The sequence below is a fragment of the Salvelinus sp. IW2-2015 genome, linkage group LG27, assembly GCF_002910315.2.
Source record: "Salvelinus sp. IW2-2015 linkage group LG27, ASM291031v2, whole genome shotgun sequence".
Taxonomy (NCBI): Eukaryota; Metazoa; Chordata; class Actinopteri; order Salmoniformes; family Salmonidae; genus Salvelinus; species Salvelinus sp. IW2-2015.
The window spans coordinates 16,610,367-16,634,365 of record NC_036867.1 but is presented as its reverse complement, the minus strand read 5'-3'; the positions used below and the strand labels follow the sequence as shown (position 1 = coordinate 16,634,365).

The 23,999-nt window shown below is 42.4% G+C and overlaps 1 protein-coding gene across 1 annotated transcript in view; it reads right to left on the bottom strand.

Moving 5' to 3' along the window:
- plxdc2b (plexin domain containing 2b) overlaps positions 1-12,527 on the bottom strand; it is a 165,287-nt gene extending 152,760 nt beyond the window's left edge. The window contains exon 1 of the mRNA XM_023972740.2: positions 12,026-12,527. Within this exon, the coding sequence (XP_023828508.1) occupies positions 12,026-12,125 (100 nt within the window). The 5' untranslated portion in view covers positions 12,126-12,527. The remainder of the gene's footprint in view (positions 1-12,025) is intronic.
- Positions 12,528-23,999: the final 11,472 nt, after the last annotated feature.

Here is a 23,999-nt window from a genome sequence, read left to right as displayed (position 1 = left end):
ATATGTATTAGATTTTAGATTCTTCAAAGTAGCCACTCTTTGCCTTGATGACAGCTTTGCACACTCTTGGCATTCTCTCAACCAGCTTCACCTGGAATGCTTTTCCAACAGTCTTGAAGGAGTTCCCACATATGCTGAGCATTTGTTGGCTGCTTTTCCTTCACTCTGCGGTCCAACTCATCCCAAACCATCTCAATTGGGTGATTGTGGTCAGGTGATTGTGGAGGCCAGGTTATCTGATGCAGCACTCCATCATTCTCCTTCTTGGTCAAATAGCACTTACACAGCCTGGAGGTGTGTTGAGTTATTGTCCTGATAAACAAATGAGAGTCCCACTAAACGCAAACCAGATGGGATGGCATATCGCTACAGAATGCTGTGAAATTTCAATTAACACCTGTTAATTGAAATGCATTCCAGGTGACTACCTCTGGTTGAGAGAATGCCAAGAGTGTGCAAAGCTGTCATCAAGGCAAAGGGTGGCTACAATGAAGAATCTCTATTTTGACTTATTTAACACTTTTTTTGGTTACCACATGATTCCATATATGTTATAGTTTCATAGTTCGGATGTCTTCACTATTATTCTACAATGTAGAAAATAGTACAAAAAAAAAAAAACCTTGAATGAGTTTGTGTCCAAACTTTTGACTGGTACTGTATAATATGCCATCAGGCAAACGTTTTTAACCAAAGCAACTTACAGTCACGTGAGTATACGTTTTGTATGCATTACCTCATTGAGGCGGCGTGCTAACTGACGCTACCTACCTGGGACCACTAATACGGAGTATACAGAGTAGACAACACAACACATAACTGGCTGATATACCGTTACACAGGCAGACAGTTCCTCCGAGGCAGCGAGCTGCTCTCTCTGCTCTTGTAAAACCCAGTAGTCTGCAGAGCTGACTCTTAGTTTAACTCAGGGAAATGTGTTCTACTTGCTGAAGTGTATCACGTTTCAGGGCTATGCTCCTTTATCTCTCTGTTGACTGGCTGGCTGCTTTAAGATGTTGCTTCAGCTAAGATCAAAGTAACGCTGGATCACTGTCTGAAGAACTACCCACTGCCCCTTTATGTACTCTGACAATGTCATGACTGTAGGACCAAGAAAATGTATCAGAAGTTGCTCCTAATGTTTCATTAATGTAGGTTCAAAATATGTTTTCCCCCAAATTCCGGAAAAGTGTCATTTTTGGAGATAGACGTTTTTCCTCCGACAGAACGACTGATGTGTTCAGGTACTGCATCTATGATACTGCCATTTCCAGCAGCTATGAGGTATTTGAGAGCTCAGCTACTTCCTATGCTTTTGTTGATCGCTGAGGACAACATGCAACCGTACATGATTGAGTATGGCCTTTCTAACACGGAACAGACTATACAGGTGCAACATACTTCCCTTTATAGCCCATGCCCTATTACCATGTGGTCTTGCATACTACCATCCCCAACTCACTCCACACTATCACCCCTCTACACTAGTACCCTTGCATGCCCAGGAAAGAAAGCAGAATATGGGGGAGAGGTAAGGGAGTGCACTCTCCCCAAATCTACTCTCCTCCTTTGTCATCCCACACTCACATCTGCCCTGCATGCGAATGAAGCCTGGTGCAAAATCCTTCCATCTCAGAAACACATTTATCTTTCTTGTTAAGACTATCCAGCTGAGCCAAAGGAAGCATCGTACAGATGCTGGGACAGCCAGACGACAGATAAGGCTCTACCTGTGGATTCAACTCCGTTTTGGTGGCTGGTCTGAGATCAGTTGTCATAGACTATGATAAGCCTTTCCTGCTGGGTTGTTTATCAAAGGATTTATCATGCATGGCGAATTGAATTCTAACACTTCAGTTCTATTAACAGAGCGGGCACTCAGTTAAGCCCATTCAGATCCAGGTTATTCAATAAAAGTCACTTATAGCCAACACCAATCCTTCAATCCACCAATTCCTGCTTTCTCAACCTTTTATAGGGGGCCTAATAAACCCAATCCAGTCTTAAGTGCTTATATTTATCTAAAAAACACAAGAAAAAAGCACAAAACACACCCCACTGAGAGTGATTACTGTAATTCTAAGAAAAGGCTAAGACACTGACTGTGTGAGACAAAGGGCAGAGACGGACACGAAAGAGATTGGAAACGGCATGAAAGACAATAGCTGTACATAAATAGCAGCTTAACTGCACCGGGTTTCATTAACCACTGCCTTCTTTACATTGTCTCTGTATCTACTGAGCACCTCTCGCCCCTCTCTCTCTGGCTCTACCCTTAAAGATCTATCCCATGCCCCCTACCCCCCTACATCTAGAGGGGTTCTTCACAGAGCGAAGGGGTGGACCCGAGATGACAGGGTCCGAGGTGTGACTAACGCGAGAGCCTGGTGTTGCCCTGTTGCAGTATGGGACCGCACCATCGAGGTCCTCTGTGGCATAAAGGGCTTGACACCACATATAGAGCAAGAAAGACAATGACCCACACCACCCATTCCTCGGCTCCTACCACCCCACCCCCGTCCGTCCATTCATGGAAGCTTCAGAGAGCCAATAAAGAGACTGGAGTTGCGTCACAAATTGCCCAAGCAGCCCTAACGGCCCTGGTTAAAAGTAGTGCACTACATAGGGAATATGATGCCATTTGGCACGCATCCTGGTTCATTGTGACCGGATAGAGAATGTGCAGTGAGAGAGATAGAGAGAGAAATTCCTTCCGAGAAGGCTTATAAACTTCCCGCACTTCTCCTCTTTCTGACTCAACATCATTTTCTTTCAGAACAGACAGAAAGAGCTCTTTTGTGACCCGTTTTGCCAGTAAGACACCGTAAGACACCTCGCCAGAAAAGTTAGATAGACTGTATTAGCCGTGAAGGTCAAAACTGTATTCGCTTTTTGAAGGTTATGTGTGGCGCTGCTAAGAAACCACTGCATCAACTCTGCGTCTGAGTGCGCACAAGTGTGGCTTGTATCTGTCTGTGTCAGTGTGTGTCAGTGTGTGTATCAGTGTGTGTGTGAGAACGGAGGCAGCCTGTGGCACTATGATGGATGAGAAGCAGGGGTCCCAGAACTAGGGTCGTGGATAACTGCCTGTCATGGTTAAGTCACTCGCTAACTGAGAACCCATTCAACTCTGCATAGCACAACGCAGCATTGAACAGCACTGTCCCTGAATCCCACACAGCAGAGCACTCCACTTCCACATGGCATTCCACAAACAACCACAATCTTAGCACATTAACAGTCGTCAACGCAGGCATTTAAATCAGACCGCATCGTTAGCGAGCAGCACACACTGAAGTGGCCTACACTATCTCTCTCTGAGAGGGAACCGGAGTGAGAATTAACCCCAAAATCATACCTCCGTGTTCTGTTCTGATCAGTGTGAGCGTCCCACTGGCATCCACACAGGCATCACGTCACATGGCTATGAGGATGAGTGGGAATGTTTCAAAGAAATGTGTTGAGCCCATGGGGTCATCTAATGCCGTCCAGATGTAAGCCACAGCTCCTCTCACTGATAGCTATGAGAGGAAGTGTGTGTGTGTGTGTGTGTGTGTGTGTGTGTGTGTGTGTGTGGTGTGGTGTGGTGTTGTGTGTGTGTGTGTGTGTGTTGTGTGTGTGTGTGTGTGTGTGTGTGTGTGTGTGTGGTGTGTGTGGTGTGTGTGTGTGTGTGTGTGTGTGTGTGTGTGTGTGTGTGTGTGTGTGGTGTGTGTGTGTGTGTGTGTGTGTGTGTGTGTGTGTGTGTGTGTGTGTGTGTGTGTGTGTGGTGTGTGTGTGTGTGTGTTGTGTGTGTGTGTGTGCGTGGCTGTGCGTGTGTGTGTGTGTGTGTGTGTGGCTGTAGCCAATAAAATGTGTTTATTTTCCCTGTCCTCTGCTGCTGTGGATGCTGGCTAATGACAGAACCAGAGTGTGTGAGTAAGTCTCCACGTGATTTGTACACAACATGGTTCCAGATATCAGTGAACTTCAGATTGGAAAGACAGTGTAAAGCAGCGGGTGGCCGTCCTATCGCCCCTGACCACAGATCATCGGCCATCATTTTCTATGAATCTTCCAATGATTCTACATGTTGAATCACCACCGTTCATCAACACCCAGCAGGTGATCTACTGTCTGATGTTGATGTTCATTATCGTATTTCTTGTCTTTTACTCCCTGTCTATTATTAATGTACTATCTAGGAAAGGAGAAAGACTCTACTCGCCATAAAACAGGGGTCTTCAACCTGTTCTTACCCAGGGACCCTGTCCCAGGCAAACTAGCAACCCATCATTTATTAGCAAAAAATAAATAAATGAACATCTTGTCTAATAATCAGGTAAATGATAATGGCAAGGATAAGTTATCAACATTCTAAAATTAATAGATTTGGTAGATTGTTTTTTATTATTTTGACCTCCCCACATTATAATTGAAAGTGTAAACTTTAACATAGCCTCCTATGCCGTGTTCACTTGCTAGTCGGAACTAGGAAACCACGACATCTCCGACTGGTTGTAGTTATACACGTGCCACGTTCAACCAGTTAGCAAGTCGGCAATGTCCAAGTTTCGAAAATGCACGTGAAGGCGGCACTGGCTAGAAAGGTTATTTCAAACACATTATCACTAAGAGCAGCTGTTTAGCTGGTTAAATGATGGTTAGCCATGTGTTAGCAAAAATGTACAGTGGCTTTCGAAAGTATTCACCCCCTTGGCATTTTTGTTGCCTTACAACCTGGAATTAAAATAGATTTTGGGGGGTTTGTATCATTTGATTTACACAACATGCCTACCACTTTCAAGATGCAAAATATTTTTTATTGTGAAACAAACAAGAAATAAGACAAAAAACGGAAAACTTGAGCGTGCATAACTATTCACCCCCCCAAAGTCAATACTTTGTAGAGCCACCTTTTGCAGCAATTACAGCTGCAGGTCCCTTGGGGTATGTCTCTATAAGCTTGGCACATCTAGCCACTGAGATTTTTGCCCATTCTTTATGGCAAAACTGCTCCAGCTCCTTCAAGTTGGATGGGGTCCGCTGGTGTACAGCAATCTTAAAGTCATACCACAGATTCTCAATTGGATTGAGGTCTGGGCTTTGACTAAGCCATTCCAAGACATTTAAATGTTTCCCCTTAAACCACTTGAGTGTTGCTTTAGCAGTATGCTTAGGGTCATTGTCCTGCTGGAAGGTGAACCTCCATCACAGTCTCAAATCTCTGGAAGACTGAAACAGGTTTCCCTCAAGAATTTCCCTGTATTTAGTGCCATCCATAATTTCTTCAATACGGACTAGTTTCCCAGTCCCTGCCGATGAAAACATCCCCACAGCATGATGCTGCCACCACCATGCTTCATTGGGGGGATGTTGTTCTCGGGGTGATGAGAGGTGTTGGGTTTGCGCCAGACATAGCGTTTTCCTTGATAGCCAAAAAGCTCAATTTTAGTCTCATCTGACCAGAGTACCTTCTTTCATATGTTTGGGGAGTCTCCCACATGCCTTTTGGCGAACACCAAACGGGCTTCCTTATTTTTTTCTTTAAGCAATGGCTTTTTTCTGACCACTCTTCCATAAAGCCTAGCTCTGTGGAGTGTACGGCTTGAAGTGGTCCTATGGACAGATACTCCAATCTCCACTGTGAAGCTTTGTAGCTCCTTCAGGGTTATCTTTGGTCTCTTTGTTGCCTCTCTGATTAATTCCCTCCTTGCCTGGTCTGTGAGTTTTGGTGGGCAGCCCTCTCTTGGCAGGTTTGTTGTGGTACCATATTCTTTACATTTTTTAATAATGGATTTAATTATGCTCCGTGAGATTTTCAAAGTTTCAGATATTTTTTATAACCCAACCCTGATCTGTACTTCTCCACAACTTTGTCCCTGAACTGTTTGGAGAGCTCCTTGGTCTTCATTGTGCCGCTTGCTTGGTGGTGTCCCTTGCTTAGTGGTGTTGCAGACTCTGGGGCCTTTCAGAACAGGTGTATATATACTGAGATTATGTGACAGATCATGTGACACTTAGATTGCATTTTATTTAACGAATTATGTGACTTCTGAAGGTAATTGGGGCTTATTTAGGGGCCTCATAGCAAAGGAGGTGAACACATATGCACACACCACTTTGCCGTTTTTAAAATTGTTTGAAACAAGTAATTTATTTAATTTACCTTCACCAATTTGGACTATTTTGTGGATGTCCAGTACATGAAATCCCCCAAAAAATCAATTTAAATTACAGGTTGTAATGCAACAAAATAGGAAAAACGCCAAGGTGGATGAATACTTTTGCAAGGCACTGTATGTCCAAGTGTAGAAAGCATACAAGCAGCCATAGGCACTGGTAGCCTATTCACATGTGCTTTTTCAAAGCCTATGTTAGATATTCCAGTGAGTGTAATTGGCTCCAAGGTGTGTAGTTGAAAAATAAAGTTGACATCATTAGCAAGAAACATTGTCCTCTTTTCTACCGTAGGTATGTAATTCAACATTTGTTTATTCTGTTGTTGCTAGCGATATTTTTTTGCGGGACTCCCTGCAGTAACTCAGCGGACCCCGAGGGGGCTACAGATCCCCAGTTGAAATCCCCTGCCATACAATATAAAATATGGTCAGTCAATGCTATGACATGGGATGCACCTCACTGGATAGCTATTCTAAAAATAATGCCCTATATAGAACAGAGGCAGAGAGAGCAGCACCTGGAAAGATCTCTGAAGTTGTGGATTTCTCCCAGCCTTTTAGACGTTGACAGATAGATCCCTTTCCATGTGTTTGCTAGTAACTGTTGAGGTTGGAAAACTTTGCTGCATTTGAGGAAAAACGGGTCGTGGTTGGAATCGATGGCGTGGTAATTATTTGATGCTATAACCTCAGGGTGACATTTTAATCCACACCTTATCTCTGAAAGGCCCAGATCCTGAGTTCTCGAGATAGCGCATGAGCTCATGATTATTCTAACAAGGATCTAATGTCAGATGATCCACATGCAACACTGGCTGACCAAGGAGATTGTTTGGCTCCATAAACCAAGACAAAGTACCTGACATGGTGAATAGCGCAGGAAAGACAACACAATATCTAGTGTGTGTGTGTGTGTGTGTGTGTGTGTGTGTGTGTGTGTGTGTGTGTGTGTGTGTGTGTGTGTGTGTGTGTGTGTGTGTGTGTGTGTGTGTGTGTGTGTGTGTGTGTGTGTGTGTGTGTGTGTGTGTGTGTGTGTGTGTGTGTGTGTGTGTGTGTGTGTGTGTGTGTGGGTGGGTGGGGTGTGTGTGTGTGTGTACTTGTTTTCCTACATTATCAAGACCACAATGTCCTAACAGTTCACCCAAATGTCCTGGTAAGGTAGGAAAGCAAGAACTTTTTTCAGGTCCTGAATTTGTTCAAATGCTATTTTAAGCTTAAGGGTTAGGTTTAGGGTTTTGGGGTAAAGGTTAGGGTTAGGGTTAGGTTTAAGGTTAGGGTTAGGGTTTTTGGGGTTAGGTTAAGCTTTACGTTTTAGCGGTTAGGGAAAATATGATTTTGAATGGTCAAACATTTTTATACTGAAATTTCACGAAAACAAAGCTGTGAGTGTGCACGCGTGTGTGTGCATGTACATTTCAAACAATCACATACTAATAGTTGTTTTTCTCTCTCAAATAAAGACACGCATTCAGAAGAGCTCTCCACAAATGCCCCCAGACACACGGAGGCGGCTTTAATTTACTGTCGCTGTCAGGAACCATACATTTCTCTAACCACTATCCGATATGTGATGAAATTCCCCCGCCAGCAATTAATAGTCTCTGGGAAACAGGAGCATGTCTGCAAACAGAACCAGTGTTGGCATAAGGTTCCCCAGTTGCATGCTTCTCAATAAGTTCACTTGAGAGTGTGCACTCATCCACAAGAGCCCTGTGGAGATTGGAGTCTTCCCTGTTACAAAGGCTCATGGGCTGTGTTGAAATGAACGGAAACGATGCTGTACTACACGACCAGTTGAAAATGGGGGAGGGATTGGGTTGTGGGTTGGGGAACGCTGTCAGCATGGCTACTGCCCTTTAAATACATCACTCATTGCTTCAAGCCACACCTCGCCACGCTCACCAAATGGGAGCAAAAGTACCTCAAAAGCTGTACAAAAACATTTTGGAGAAACGTGTCGTTTAGTACAAACCGTTCCACAACGTAGCAAACGTTCAAGCAAATTGAACACACCTCTGGTTTTCCCGCACCTCCCTTGCCACTCACTTCACCTGTCTCCATTGCTCATTAGCACCATTGACTATTTAAGCAACAGTGTTTTTGCTCCATTCTTCCTTATTCCTGTTGGTGAATACATGGGGCAGCCAGCCTATGTTTTCCTTTCCATGTGGTGTGTGACTGACAAGTGAGTACTTTCCATTATTGAAGAACATGTATAAATGTTCATATTAAGATCCTTTTAATTTCCTGTCAGTCCATGTATAGTAAGATCCATTTGTTATTTATCCCTTTTGCACTTGTCAGTCATGCTTGTATGTTAACATGTGTTTATCTCCCTCCTGAATTTCTCGAGTAAACTACAACGTTATCCTGCAACCTTTCCCCATGTGCTCATATGTCTGTGCAATAAACCCCCCTATTTGGATCCCTGCTTCATCTCCTGACCTCATTTCATCTTCATCTTATCAATGAGCCAAGGTGGCACTTTGAACTCTGCACCAGTCAAACCCTGATTACAGTCCACCTTTTCTATACATCCGCTAGAGGCCTGTGGAGATTGTAGTCTTCCCTAGTTGGACTCACCCACTAGGGCCCTGGTGGACAGTATGACCTTGTCCACTAGAACCCATACTGGAGAGTGTGGATCATCAAGTTTCCTCACTCAATTTAAAGATTTGCATCTCCTTCAGGAATATCAATACTTGCTACTCTAAATTATGGTTATTGATTAAAAGTGTGTGGTTGTTGAACTTTGGAAGTGGAGACTGACAGACTGGTACAGGTTGTTCTAGGTAAACTTAGAGGAAAGAGCAACTCTCCCATAAAGCTTAAATACCTGCACATCTTATCTCTCTACACTCCACAACAGACGTCCTCCAGTGAGGTTTGAACTTTTACTGTTAAATGATATCCCAAGTATAAATATAGTAAAGTACACACACTAAATAGTCCCAAACCCTAGGTAACACTGCGACTCTTTTGGGATAGAGGAACTTCGTCGATGAGAGAAAATAAATTCTGCGGACAAATCACGAGGCAGAACGTCATGATTCAAAACAAGTTTGCAGGCAAAACCTTTGCAGAGGTTTTAGTTAAGGTAGTTGGTGTAAACTAGCCACTTGCGAAGTTCACTCATTTAAAAATGACCTCTGTGATCTCCGTCTTGCTAGCTATTTTGTATTTTATTCAAGTGGATAAAGTATTGACATAGTTCCTCTATGCCAAGTCAATCATTGAAATCAGCCCCTTTTCCCTGTGTTGCCTAGGGTTTGGGTTTGAGACCACACACTAAAGGATAAAATGTTTTGAGCAATATATATATATATTTTTAGACAACTGCAAATTTCAAGGAGTAGGTAATTCAATGACTTGCAGTGGAGGCTCCTCAGAGGAGGAAGTGGAGGACCATCCTCATTGAATTTCATGAAAATAAAATGTTTAAAACATTCAAAAAGTTATATTTTTTTAGATAAAAGAAATATAATCACGTCACCAAATAATTGATTAACAGCACTCTGTATGGTAGCACCATGGTGTAGCTGGAGGACAGCTAGCCTCTGTCCTCCTCCGGGTACATTGAATTCAATACAAAGCCTAGGAAGCTCGTGGTTCTCAACTGCTTCCATAGACTTACACAGTAATTAACAACTTCAAGAGGACGTCCTCCAACCTATCAGAGCTCTTGCAGCATGAACTGACATACTGAAAGCATAAGCTACAGCTTGCTAGCACTGCAGTGCAAATGTGGTGAGTAGTTAACTGAAAGAGAGAGAAAGAACAGTTTTGAACAAATTAATTTCCTCCAAAATGAAGGAGAAGCAAGAGAGAAATAGAGGTCGAGAGAGTTTTCGTCATTTTGTTTTCAATTTCAGTATCACTTACTTAGCTAGCAAATGCAGTTAGCTAGTTTAGCCTACTCAAACAACCTGCTCAAACAGAGGGATGCTATGTTAGCTAGCTGGCTATGACTATCCAACACAATACTGGAACTCTTCCAAGTCATGGTGAGCTTTTGGTTTTACTAATCTATTGCCACCAGGGCCCGCCGGTGTAACTGCTTACTCACTGTAAACTGTAATGTTACTGCATGATTGTAGCAGGTTTACTAATGTATTAGTTCTATTAGCTATGTTGGCTATGACGTTACTTTAGCTAATATGGTGACAACGATGTAGGCTATGTGTGGCGGTTATGATATGGGTTGGCTTGGAAAGTTTTTTTCGCCTGGTCACATACAGCTGATGTGTTGTGCATTGAAGTCCAGAAGCAAAGGGACAAGGTGAGAGGAGGAGAGTGCATAGATGCGAGAAGGAATACAACGTGGTTACTATGAAAGTGAACTGTGTTTACACGTGATCAAGGGTGTATTAATTCCACCGATTCTGTTGAAAAACGTTTCTTAAAACGGAAGCAAATGGAACAAAACAGGGATGAACATACCTGAATTTGTCCAATAGAAACTCTCGTTTGCAACTGTTGGAGTAATGATTACACCCTATATCAGCTAGATGGCAAGAGTGTGCAAGGCGGCATTGAATGTGTCACTGTCTGTAACCTCCAATTTTTCTCTCAACCTGTGTGCACTTACATTGTAAACTTTCATTCATTGGCTAGGTTGTAGCAACCGCATGATGGGTATAGGTTAAATTCTAATATCATGTAGTAGCCTAAACCTATCGCTTTTACAATTGAACTAGGTGAATGGAATATGAATGACAGTCATCCAATATGCTGTAATAGAAATAAAAAAGGACCGCCACTGATTACTTTGTGTAATGGAAATCTGATGCCATCGACCTCCCACCTTACTTGAGGAACAATGGAGAAGCACAAGAGGAAAGGCCAATCCCCCCCACCTGTGTGATGTCAAAACATACCTGGACCACTTGAGATGCGCCTGTTAAGTCATTTAAACTCAGAAGGTTGAAGGGGTGCACCACTGCCAAAACCCTATTGCTATTTCCTATCATGGAGACAATCATTTATTGAAGGATTTTGTGAACATGATAGTTGGGCCAAAGACTGCAGGTTGTTAGATTTTATGTAAATGTGAATGTAAAGCGTTTTTATTTGATTTTCAAAAATCCTACCCTAGATTGCTATATACATCGAGCCCTTCATGAATCACATCTAAAACATTAAATGTGATAATGTAAAACGAGAAAAAAATTCAACACTTTTTACAATATACTATTATATAAATAACTATGACAACACGTTGGGACACAGGCTGTGCTGTGCTAATTGTTCTAGTAAGACTAATAAAGTCTCTGACGTAGCCTATATAACAGCTGGATCGATCACTGAAATAAAAATAGCAGAGAACAATAGCTTGCACACATTCAATAACAGCAGTCTTCAAACGCGGACGCGCGCAGAACACACACACACACACACGGACGCACACCACGAATCTCATCAACCCTCACAAGCACACAAATCTTTATAACCCATTTACAACGTCATAAAAAACATGGAAATTATTTCTGGTGGTCATGGATGGTGATGGTTAGATTTTTTGTAAATCGCAATATCACAGCATGAATCAAAACTATATAGTCTAGGTTATCATATAAGTTGGTCTTTGCCATACAAAACATTTTCTGACAATCTTAAAGACAGTCGAATATAGAGTAAATGAGTCTACAAATAACCTCGTTTCATTATTGTACACCATTAGAGCTATAGTGAAACAAATGGCACCATATTGAACCATATTACACCACAGCGCACTTGGCAATAATACATAAAGCAAGGTAAACGTTCCTCTACAGGACATCATGCATAGTGTTATATTTTATCATTATCTATGAAAATATGGAGAGGTCTTCATGGTGCAAATATTAGGTAGTGCGAGGTCTTCTTACCGTTTGTCAGGTCCCCTCCAGGCACGTGAAACGCATTTCCAAGAGACTGCAAAACTAAAACAACTCCAACAACAAGGTTGAATATTTTCAACCCCGCCATATCCGAGATTCACGACTGATTGCACTGCTCCTCTTTTTAGAATGTATTTTCTATACACCAAAGTCGTAGGGGGTCCAAAACGTACACACTCCGTAACTCTTCTCGAGTGTAGTCTGCAAGACAGCCTTCTGCAGAGAAAACCCTGTCTGCGCTGTTCGCTGGTTTACAAACGGCAAATATGATGTGTGGTGTTTTGTTTGTGTGTGTGTGTGCGTGTGTGTGTGTGTGTGCGAGTGAGTGAGTGAGAGAGGACCCTAGCCACCACTAAAACAAGCAACACGGTTCAAAATATTGAGGTCATCCCAGCTCCGCAAACATAGGTCTCATTCCTACCCGGGAAAGAGGTGTAATGTGAGTTGCGTTCTCAGAGAGGACGGTGAGCTGCCCCCGCTCCCTCGTCACACCAATTCCCCACCACTAATATAGTGTTTTGCTTTTGACAGTCAGTGCAAACCACCAGTCCCGCAACAATACCGTGCCAGACTCGCAGTTGATGCGCGTATTCTCTATTCTGGAATATGGTATCCACCAACAACTAATAATAATGTAAATAATAAAGTAATGGCCTTTGCTGTGACACACAACAGGGACATATCAAACTCTAAGGCAGTTTCTTTCATTAATTTTTATTTTTATTTTTTACAATCAACCATCAAATCTGTTGATAAAGCGCTATCCTTATCAGTCATATGCTGCTTGTGCTTGGGCGCTCACTTTGCGCGCTCCTAATGACCTATGCTAATGTCTGATATTGAATTGTCTAATATTTCTGTCTTTTCCCGAAATAGTAGTATGCATTCATTTTTTGACACGAGTCTTGTGTGAAAATATTTTGTCATTACAGTCAAGATATAGCCAACCATGCGCCCCTCTGCTGATAAGTGGTACAGGTAGGACCTTTTTAGCGCCTGATTGGACGGTAATGGCGCCCTCTTTTGGGGAACGACTGGCCAATTTCCCCAAAAAGGTCAGGAAAAATAGGGACTGTAGGCGTTATCATTATCTTCCAATAAATCATGATGAAATAATTGAATAATTTAATATTATTTCAAGGTAACAATACAGATCACCAGACAACGTAGACATTTACGGTGTCCACATTAGGACAGCCTCAGTCTCAGCAGGACTTGTTTCAATCTCAGCGGGAGTTGTGCTGTGATCAAGGGACAAGGTTGTATTCCTTCTGAGGAGTTTGTCGTTTCACCTTTTAAATAACTGGCAACCATTATTACAGTAACGTGTGTCTGTCAGCAGGCTTGGAAAGTCTTGTTTGGAGCCTTTGCCAGACGTCTCCGTTTGGTCTAAAATGGCAGCACTCCATGTCTTAGAACTCACCGTCTTTTTCTCCCCCTGTACTTGGCTCTGCTGTTCAGGAAAGACAAGTTGGACCACAGAATCTTTCCAATTAAGACTTTTTCCCCCAAGGGAATTCAGAGGGCTGTGCGACTCTAGGCTACCGCAGTCATGGAAAAGCTTGATGATGAACAAGTCATTTTCTGGTCATAAAGGGGTCCTTTTACACGTGATTTAGGAGACTTGGAAATGGAATGGAAATAATAATTTAGGCAGGTCATGATTTCCCACACATCCTTTCAAAGTAAGCTCTGCATATCAGTCATTTGGCCACAGTTGAATTATGTCAAGTGGAATATTTAGTATTTTCTTGTTGTATAGCAGAGGTTTTCATGCCTTTTGTTGCAGAGGGACCCCCTCTCAGGCAAAATGGTGACCCAGGGACCCCCATAATATATTATAATAATAAATTAAAAAAATGATGTCTTGAATGTCTCATTCATCAGGTGAATGCTAATGGCAAGGAGAACTAATCATTTTAAAATGAATAGATTTGGTGTATAGTTTTTCATTATTTTGACCTCCCCACATTATAATTGGGATCACAGACAATGATGGGACAGTATATAGGGCGGAGGTCAGAAACCTGGCCATGTGGTGCCAGGATAACAACACCAGGATAACAACATCTCCCTCAACGTGATCAAGACAAAGGAGATGATCGTGGACCACAGGAAAAAGAGGGCCGAGCACGCCCCCATTCTCATCGACGGGTATGTGTGGAGCAGGTTGAGAGCTTCAATTTCCTTGGTGTCAAGGCACTAATTGATCATTAGAAAACCCTTTTGCAATTATGTTAGCACAGCTGAAAACTGGCCTTCTAGACAGAGTTGCAAAGAAAAAGCCATATCTCAGACTAGCCAATAAAAATAAAAGATTAAGATGGGCAAAAGAACACAGACACTGGGCAGAGAAACTCTGCCTAGAAGGCCAGCATCCCAGAGTCGCCTCTGAGTCGCCTCTGTTTTGCGGGTACTATTTAATGAAGCTGCCAGTTGAGGACTTGTGAGGCGTCTGTTTCTCAAACTAGACACTCTAATGTAGTTGTCCTTTTGCTCAGTTGTGCACCAGGGCCTCCCACTCCTCTTTCTAAACTGGTTAGAGCCAGTTTGCGCTGTTCTGTGAAGGCAGTAGTACACAGCGTTGTACGAGATCTTCAGTGTCCTGGCAATTTCTCGCATGGAATAGCCTTCCTTTCTCAGAACAAGAAAAGACTGACGAGTTTCAGAAGAAAGTTCTTTGTTTCTAGACATTTTGAGCCTGTAATCGAACCCACAAATGCTGATGCTCCAGATACTCAAGTAGTCTAAAGAAGGCCAGTTTTATTGCTTCTTTAGTCAGAACAACAGTTTTCAGCTGTGTTAACATAATTACACAAGGGTTTTCTAATGATCAATTAGCCTTTTAAAATGATAAACTTGGATTAGCTAACACAACCTGCCATTGGAACACAGAAGTGATGGTTGCTGATAGTGGGCCTCTGTACACCTATGTAGATATTCCATAAAAAATCTGCCATTTCCAGCTACAATAGTCATTTCCAACATTAACAATGTCTACAGTGTATTTCTGATCAATTTGATGTTATTTTAATGGACAAATTTCTTTTTTTTCTTTCAAAACCAAGGACATTTCTAAGTGACCCCAAACTTTTGAACGGTAGTATACATATTACCTCGGTTACCTCGACTAACCTGCTCATTGACTCTGTACTGGTATCTCCTGTTTATAGCCTCGTTACTGTTGTTTTATTGTTGCTCTTTCATTTTATTTTTTATATATATATTTTTTTATATCTATTGTTTTTTTTTAATCAAAGCCTATGCCAGGTACTCAAGTGAGTGATTGGCTCCAATGAGTGTAATTAGCTAAATATAAGGAGTTGAGAAATAAAGTTGACATCATTAGAAATAATATATTATCCTCTTTTCCACTTTTTTAAAAATCCACTTTTTATATAAAAGCACCCAGGAATAGGCTAACAGTTACTCCCACATCTAACTGTGCTGCTCACCAGGTATACACAGACTGAGTGACTGCCAACAAAGCAAATGCAGCAGTGCTAACGGGATTTATCTCTGGAAGGCATAACGCGGCATTAAGTGAATGGAGCTCATGATCTGTGCCAGGTTCTGTAAGTGTCTGTGACAGCTAAGTGTCCCAGAGCTGAGGGAAGTGGTGCATGAATCTCACTTTAGCTTTGAGAAATGTACCTTACCATGCTTTGTGAGACAATGGGTACACCTTGGTATGGGCTCTTTCCTTGTGTCTGACTTGATTTGTAATGTGTTACAGAGTACTTTCTGTTCTGCCCTGGGCTGGGCTCAAACTATTGCTCAAGTGCAGCCTGGACTTGAAATGGGGATCTGAGGAAACGGTTTTTGAGGGTATTGTTGAAGGGAATTTCTTTCACTTCTCTGTGACAATGTTTTTACCACCAGACTATGAGGTCACCTCAGAAGTCCTGACCAGGTTACTTTCAGATCCTCTCTCCCACAGTTTTGAAATGCATACAGTGCATTCGGAAAGTATTCAGACCCCTTGACTTTTACACATTTTGTTATGTTACAGGCTTATTCTAAAATTGATTACATGTATTTTTTCCTCATCAATCTACACCCAACATTGGAGGCTCCTCAGAAGAGGAAGGGGAGGACCATCCTGCTCAGTGAATTGTCATAAAAATACAAATAGTGAAACATAAAAAAAGTTATCCTTGTTAAATAAAACGATACTAAATATATTAATATGTCACCAAATAATTGATTAAAACACACTGTTTTGCAATGAAGGTATAGTACATTCAACAGCACTTTCTGGGGTAGCACCATGGTGTAGCCAAAGGACAGCTAGCTTCTGTCCTCCTCTGGGTACATTGACTTCAATACAAACCTAGGAGGCTCGTAGGCCTCACCCCCTTCCATAGCCCTACATAGTAATTATGACCACTTCCGGAGTACGCCCTCCAACCAATCAAAGCTTTTTCAGTATGAACTGACATGTTGTTCATCCAATCATAGGATCAGGATCGGAGAACGGACCTAGTGCGTTGTATTGGGGTTGTGCCGCAGAGGAGCAATATGAGAGGGTTTGTGTTAAAACCAAGGGTCGACCTCTGCCTGATATCAGTTTCATGAAGAAGGATGAAAAGGTAGCTGGTAAACAGGGAGCCTTTCATCAAGCCGCCTGTATTGCTCGCCTTGCCTGCTTTTTAGAAAATCTGAGCCTTGGGGGTACAGTGACCTGAAGAACATTGATCGTTCAGCTAAACGGCAAAACAAAAGCAGGGAGCATATAAATGCCCACATCAGATTCAAGCTTCTGGGGAAAAGCCATATTGATCATGACGAAGGTTTGCGTATTCAAACTACGAAACACAATGAGAGAGTAAGAAGGAACAGGGATGTCTTCATGCGACTTATCAACACCACCACGTTTTTGGGCATGCAAGAATTGGCTTTTAGAGGACACGACGAGAGGGAAACTTCCACTAACAAGTGCAACTACAAGGAGCTTGAAGGGGTAATCGCACGTTACGATGCTTTACTTGCTGAACATATGGAACTTTCTACTGTCTATTCTGGGATGTCGAAATCAATTCAGAATGATTTGATATCGTCCATCTCATCATCCATTAAAAGTTTGATTAAAGAGCAAGGTTGATGCAGCATTTGTGTGTCAGGAGAAAATGTGAATGTAATCAAATTGGTTTATATTCAAAATTGGTCTGGCTAGGCTGCCTATATGTTTTCAATCCAAAATTATTAACTGGAATTAATCAATCAACATAATAGTGCTGACAGATGTGAGTTAACAATGTTTAAAGGCCTACAGTTGCATAGGCCTGCATGATGCAAACATTCATGAAGCAAGCTCCGCCCTGTGAGTTACATTGTTTATCATTTGTTGTCTCTGTGTCTGGGTAGAGGAAATTCCCTTCCTAATCTAGTCTAAATATAATTCATAGAACAAGTATTAGGTTGCTGCAGTTTGACAGGGTTTTCGCCCCCCCCCCCCCCCCCCCCRCCAGGCCAGGAGTTTCCCCCAGTTTTTTTAAAAACCATGTGACCTGATTAGGAGAAACTGGTCCCATCATAGCCCTTATAAAACCTTTTTGCAACTGATTAATCACTGTCATACTCTATAGGGTCTGAAGTTTTTCTGGTTAGGTTACCAGATAAATCAAACTCCTGGCCCCAGGGGGAACAAATTGCCCCACCACTCTGGGCCGCATGATGCCACCAGTCTGCTCGCAGTTGTTAGTTATCGCCAGGCATGTGGGGGATCGGGGCTTTATTCAGGAACGTTTCTTGGGCTACTTTGATGTGTCAAGTGGGTGAGATGCGTAGTCTGTGTTTAACTTCATGGACAAACGTGTTGTTCAAACCTACGAGGGCACAGCTGTAATGGAATGTATCTGCTATTTGTATTCCTAGCTAAGTCCCCTCCTGTTCCCTGTTCAAGAGGTGATGACCACTCCACTCCACTACCATCGTCAACTCTCTCCTGACATGACCTGAAGCTGCGTCTCATGTGCCCGCTCATCCACTGGCACATTGAATGTTTCCTCTCCAAGCACTGTGTAGACCTGTCAATTTTCTCTCATTACTGTATGTCGAGTCAGTCACATACACATCATTACACATCAATGATTTTACTCCTTGCTTGGACTAACACATTCTTAGCTCTGTTGTCTAACTCTGTCGTGTGTTGTGTTATTGTCTTTTGTCTTCCCAGTCAAATCCTGTCCCGCTCTGAAGTCAAGCCTCTGAATGAACACTTCAACTCATGCCTCATACCCTCATTCAATCCCTGCTGTGATCCCTTCCCAAAACGGTGTAAGTAGCCCTCTGATTCCCATTCCCCATAATATTGTACTATAAATGTCTTTATTACATGCTTTAGGTTAAAATAAATACAATTTGACGATTTTTGAAACACACTTTGACGTCTCCGTGCGTTCCGCGCCTATACCGTGGGTCTCCCATCCTCCTCAAATGTTCAAGTCACCAGCCTCCACTGATACACAATACCCATAATGACATTTTTGCAAATGTATTAAAAATAAAAAACTGAAATATATAATTTATATCAGTATTCAGACCCTTTACTCAGTACTTTGTTGAAGCACCTTTGGCAGCGGTTACAGCCTCGAGTCTTCTTGGGTATGACACTACAATCTTGGCACACATGTATTTGGGGAGTTTCTCCCATTCTTCTCTGCAGATCCTCTCAAGCTCTGTCAGGTTGGAATAGGAGTATCACTGCTCAGCAATGTTCAGATCTCTCCAGAGATGTTTGATCGGGTTGAAGTCCGGGCTTTGGCTGGGCCACTCAAGGACATTCAGAGACTTGTCCTGAAGTCACTCCTGTGTTGTCTTGGCTGTGTGCTTAGGGTCGTTGTCCGATTGGAAGGTGAACCTCAAATCAAATAAAATGTTATTGGTCACATACACATATTTAGCATATGTTACTGCGAGTGTAGCGAAATGCTTGAGTTCCTTCGACCCAGTTTGAGGTCCTGAGCGCTCTGGAGCAGGTTTTCATCAAGGTTCTCTCTGTACTTTGCTCCGTTCATCTTTCCCTCAATCCTGACTAGTCTCCCAGTCCCTGCCGCTGAAAAACATCCCCACAGCATGATGCCGCCTCCACCATGCTTCACTATAGGGATGGTGCCAGGTTTCCTCCAGACGTGACACTTGGCATTCAGGCCAAAGAGTTCAATCTTGGTTTAATCAGACCAGAGAATCTTGTTTCTCATGATCTGAGAGTCCTTTAGGTGCCTTTTGGCAAAGTCCAAGCGGGCTGTCATGTGCCTTTTACTGAGGAGAGGCTTCCGTCTGGCCACTCTGCCATAAAGGCCTGATTGGTGGAGTGCTGCAGAGATGGTTGTCCTTCTGGAATATTCTCCCATCTCCACAGAGAAACTCCAGAGCTCTTTCAGACTGACCATCGTGTTCTTGATTATCTTGGTCACCCCTGACCAAGGCCCTTCTCCCCCGATTGCCCTAGCAAGAGTATTGGTTCCAAACTTCTTCCATTTTAAGAATGATGGAGGCCACTGTGTTCTTGGGGACCTTCAATGGTGCAGAACTGTTTTGGTTCCCTTCCCCAGATCTGTGCTTCAACACAATCCTGTCTCGGAGCTCTACGGACAATTCCTTCGACCTCATGGATTGGTTTTTGCTCTGACATGCACTGTCAACTGTTGGACCTTATATTGACAGGTGTGTGCCTTTCCAAATCATGTCCAATCATGACTCCAGTCAAGTTGTAAAAACATCTCAAGAATGATCAATTGAAACAGGATGGACCTGAGCTGCATTTCAAGTCTCATAGCAAAGGGTCTGAATACTTATGTAAATAAGGCATTTCAGTTTTTAATATTTTATACATTTGCAAATGTAATACATTCGCTTAGTCACAATGGGGTATTGTGTGTTGATTGATGAGGGATAACATTTATTTAATACATTTTAGAATAAGGCTGTAACGTAACAAAATGTGGAAAAAGGGAAGGGGTCTGAATACTTTCCGGGAACCAACTCAATGCACCCCCCTCCCCAACATAAAAAAAATATTTTCACAAACCTCTCCTTGTACTGTAAAATAAATTGTAAACCCTCCCCTTTCATGGAATTAAGTCAAAATAATGTTTACGGCCACAAATATCAATAACTGTAGCGACCCTGTTTATACACATGCTAACACACACTCTACACACACGTACACATGGATCCTGTACTGTAAATATGTGGTAGTAGAGTCCTGGCTAGAGGGAATACACTTAATGTATTGTGAAAAGTGTTATGAAACGCACACCCTAATTGTAGTCTAAGTTTCTCTTAGAATAAAAAATCCTTAGTGTAACAACAGTTTAAGTAAGTAATACCGACAAGTAGTAACAAAAGAATAAGTGTCTTTTTAGAGATACAGTAGTGACTTGGGGCCGAAAAGCATAATCAGTGGTCTAACTCCCCCTTGCGCTGGTCTGGAGCAATGAAGTAGTGACCCAGGGTACCGTACTAAACCACAAATTACCTCTCAGTCCCGCAGCATAATCGCAACATTTTTAGTTGAGCAACCACTGTAATGTCATGTCATATTGTTAAATGTATATAACTGCCTTAATTTTGCTGGACCTCAGCTAATGGGGATCCGTAATAAATACAAAATACAAAAACCCTGTGTTTATTAACGTGGATATCGACTTTGCGGCACAGATGATGCAACGCAAAGCTACGGGCCAGAAGGTTGAGGGTTCGCCGACCACCACGCACGAGCTCACTCTCCCTATCTATTTCCTTACACTACCATCAGACCCAGGAAATCAGATTTTCAAATTTTTTATGCCATATTAATAATTATATAAAATATATGCAACGAATTGTCCACCAACAGGTTTCGGTGCCAATGCACCACGCAACCAATAAACAAAACATACCGACTTCGGGGACATCAATATCATGGTTTACGTTTTCAACACCACAATAAATAGACTATGTCAATCTCCACAAACAGAAAACACATCCCTCCCTACTTTGTAGGCTTACCCAGTAGCGAAGGCTTGGCTTGACAATCTCCGAATGTCATTAAACTTGTTGGTGTTATGTAACAGATGTCTCATTCCCTTCATCAAATGGCCTCTGCACAGTTTGGATTGATTGATTTTATTTGTCAGTTAACAAAATACATATATAAAGTACAAAGATTTCACAATAAAGTCGGGGACTTATTTCCATTGAAGTCTCTATTTTTTACATAAATACATACAATTACAGAGATACAGACACATTACAGAGATACAGACACATTACAGAGATACAGACGCATTACAGAGATACAGACGCATTACAGAGATACAGACACATTACAGAGATACAGACGCATTACATAGATACAGACGCATTACACTGATACAGACGCATTACACTGATACAGACGCATTACACTGATACAGACACATTACACTGATACAGACACATTACAGAGATACCAGACACGATTACAGAGATACAGACGCATACAGAGATACAGACGCATTACAGAGATACAGACGCATTACAGAGATACAGACGCATTACAGAGCATACAGAACGCATTAACGGATACACGCATTACAGAGATACAGACGCATTACAGGATTACAGACGCATTACAGAGCATTACCGACGCATTACAGAGATAACCGACGGCATTACAGAGATACCAGACACGCATTACAGAGATACCGACGCATTTACAGAGATACCGACGCATTAAAGAGATACAGACGCATTACAGAGATACGGACACATTACAGAGATACAGACGCATTACAGAGATACCGACGCATTACAGAAATACAGACACATTACAGAGATACAGACACATTACAGAGATACAGACGCATTACAGAGATACCGACACATTACAGAGATACAGACACATTACATAGATACAGACACATTATAGCGACACAGACACAATACAGAGATACAGACGCATTACAGAGATACAGACACATTACAGAGATACCGACGCATTACAGAGATACCGACGCATTACAGAGATACAGACACATTACATAGATACAGACACATTATAGCGACACAGACACAATACAGAGATACAGACACATTCATGCTCTACCACCAGAGTAGTATGAGGGGACATGCCTACAGGAGACTTTTGAGGTAGCTTAATCAGAATAAAACATTGTGACTGGTTGTGTTTATGCCACATATCAAAAGGTAACACATTTGAACAGTGAAATTAGAAACATTTTGACTATATTGAAGCGCTAGGTTCTCGGTGCGCGAGGAATAGCTGCTTCGATTGGGGAGGAGGCAGAGCGCGTGTTAAGCTTTCCTAAATAACTGGGAATGCCGGGAGCATATGTGGTATGCCAAGCATATGTGTATGCCAAGTTAATAAATAATAGGACGACTTGGGAGAATGATCATCTGCAACAGAAAGCATCTCAGTATCAGAAGTAAAAATAGAGCCGGACTGGCCTGCTAAGGTGCCTTTCTAGACCTTCTGAACTGTAGAGTAGACCCACAACTGATCCAAATGGAATGAAACATTCAAATCTCAGGGCTTTTGCGCCGTTATAATTGGTATTGTCCCTAAACAAGATCAACAGCTGAGATTTTTTGAGCTGCGTCTTCACTGTTCTTTCATGCGCACTGATGCACCGGGCCTCTCAGCTGCATATCAGTACATTTCAATTTGTTCGGGTGAAGTTGCCCCTAGATGCTGATCTTGGGTCAGTTTAACATTTCCCCCACTAATAGTTAAGGTTATGATTTGGGGAGAGGAAACTGATCATATAACTACCTAGGAGAAACTCAGAGCCATACATTAACAGTACTGGCTTGATTTTCCCAAAAACTAAAATATCATCTTCAGCATTAAGATCATTGTTCCTCCATTGCCTATGGACACACATTTGTAATTGGACACATGTACTGTACATTGACTCATTTAGGCTTTAAAGCTGATTGAGATCAAATTGTGTTTTTTAATACCAGGAGTGACTTCACTCAGTAGCCTGCCTATAATGGGAATTAGGCCTTGTCAATGTGGTTGCCCAGGCCAACGCTTGGTGCCAAGACGCCTGCCTGCCCGCTCAACCCAAAGGCACTATATCTCCCTGCTGCTGAGCGAGCATTTCTCCTCTTCTCCCCCTTCGCTCCTTTTTGTTCTTGCTTTGTAAATCACTTCTCTTTTCAAGCAGTTAAATCATCACACGGCGGTTGAGACAACGGTCACAGTCGCTCCGTTGTTCGCCCTAATCATTGTGTTGTGTTCCACAACTCAGGCAGAAGGAAGAGTAGTGTGGTTAGGTCAGGAACTCCCTGTCCTTCTATTTGTTCCTTCTCTTCCCCTCTTCTGTCTCTCACTTCTTTTATCATAACCCTGCTGCCCTTCTCTCTCCACCTCAGTGTGGCTAGGTCAGACAACCCCTTTGTCTGTCTTTGTCTACCTCTTCCTCTCTATCTCTCACTTTCTGTATCATAACACTGGCCTTTCTCTCTCTCCTTTCTTTTTCTCCATCCTCAGTAACCTAGTTGCTCTCTCCCCTTTTCTCTGACATCAGAGAGATCAGTGACCTATTCCATAAACTTCTGCATGGTGGGAATATTTTGTCGGGAGCCATCTTTGAAATACATATATAAAGGGAGAAGAAATGTAATTAAATAGGAAAAATATATTCTTGTAACACCCAAACTCTCTACGTCTCTTCCTCCTCCACCTCAGGGTGGCCTTCAGGCAGGTTTCGTGAGCATCCCAACAAAATTATTTGAGGTTTTCAACAACATTAAGGCCTACTGGTTTTGAGCCCAGCGGTAAGTGTTCATTTTCCTGAGTCTGTTTATTGTTTGGAAATGCGTCGTACTTGGTGAGTGTCAGCGATTCGTTTCGCCACAGCATTTATGATGCTTGGCTCCTTGCGTCCCAAACGGCACCCTATTCCCTATATAGTGGCAGCAGTGGGCTCGGGTCAAAAGTAGTGCTCTATTTAGGGAATACGGT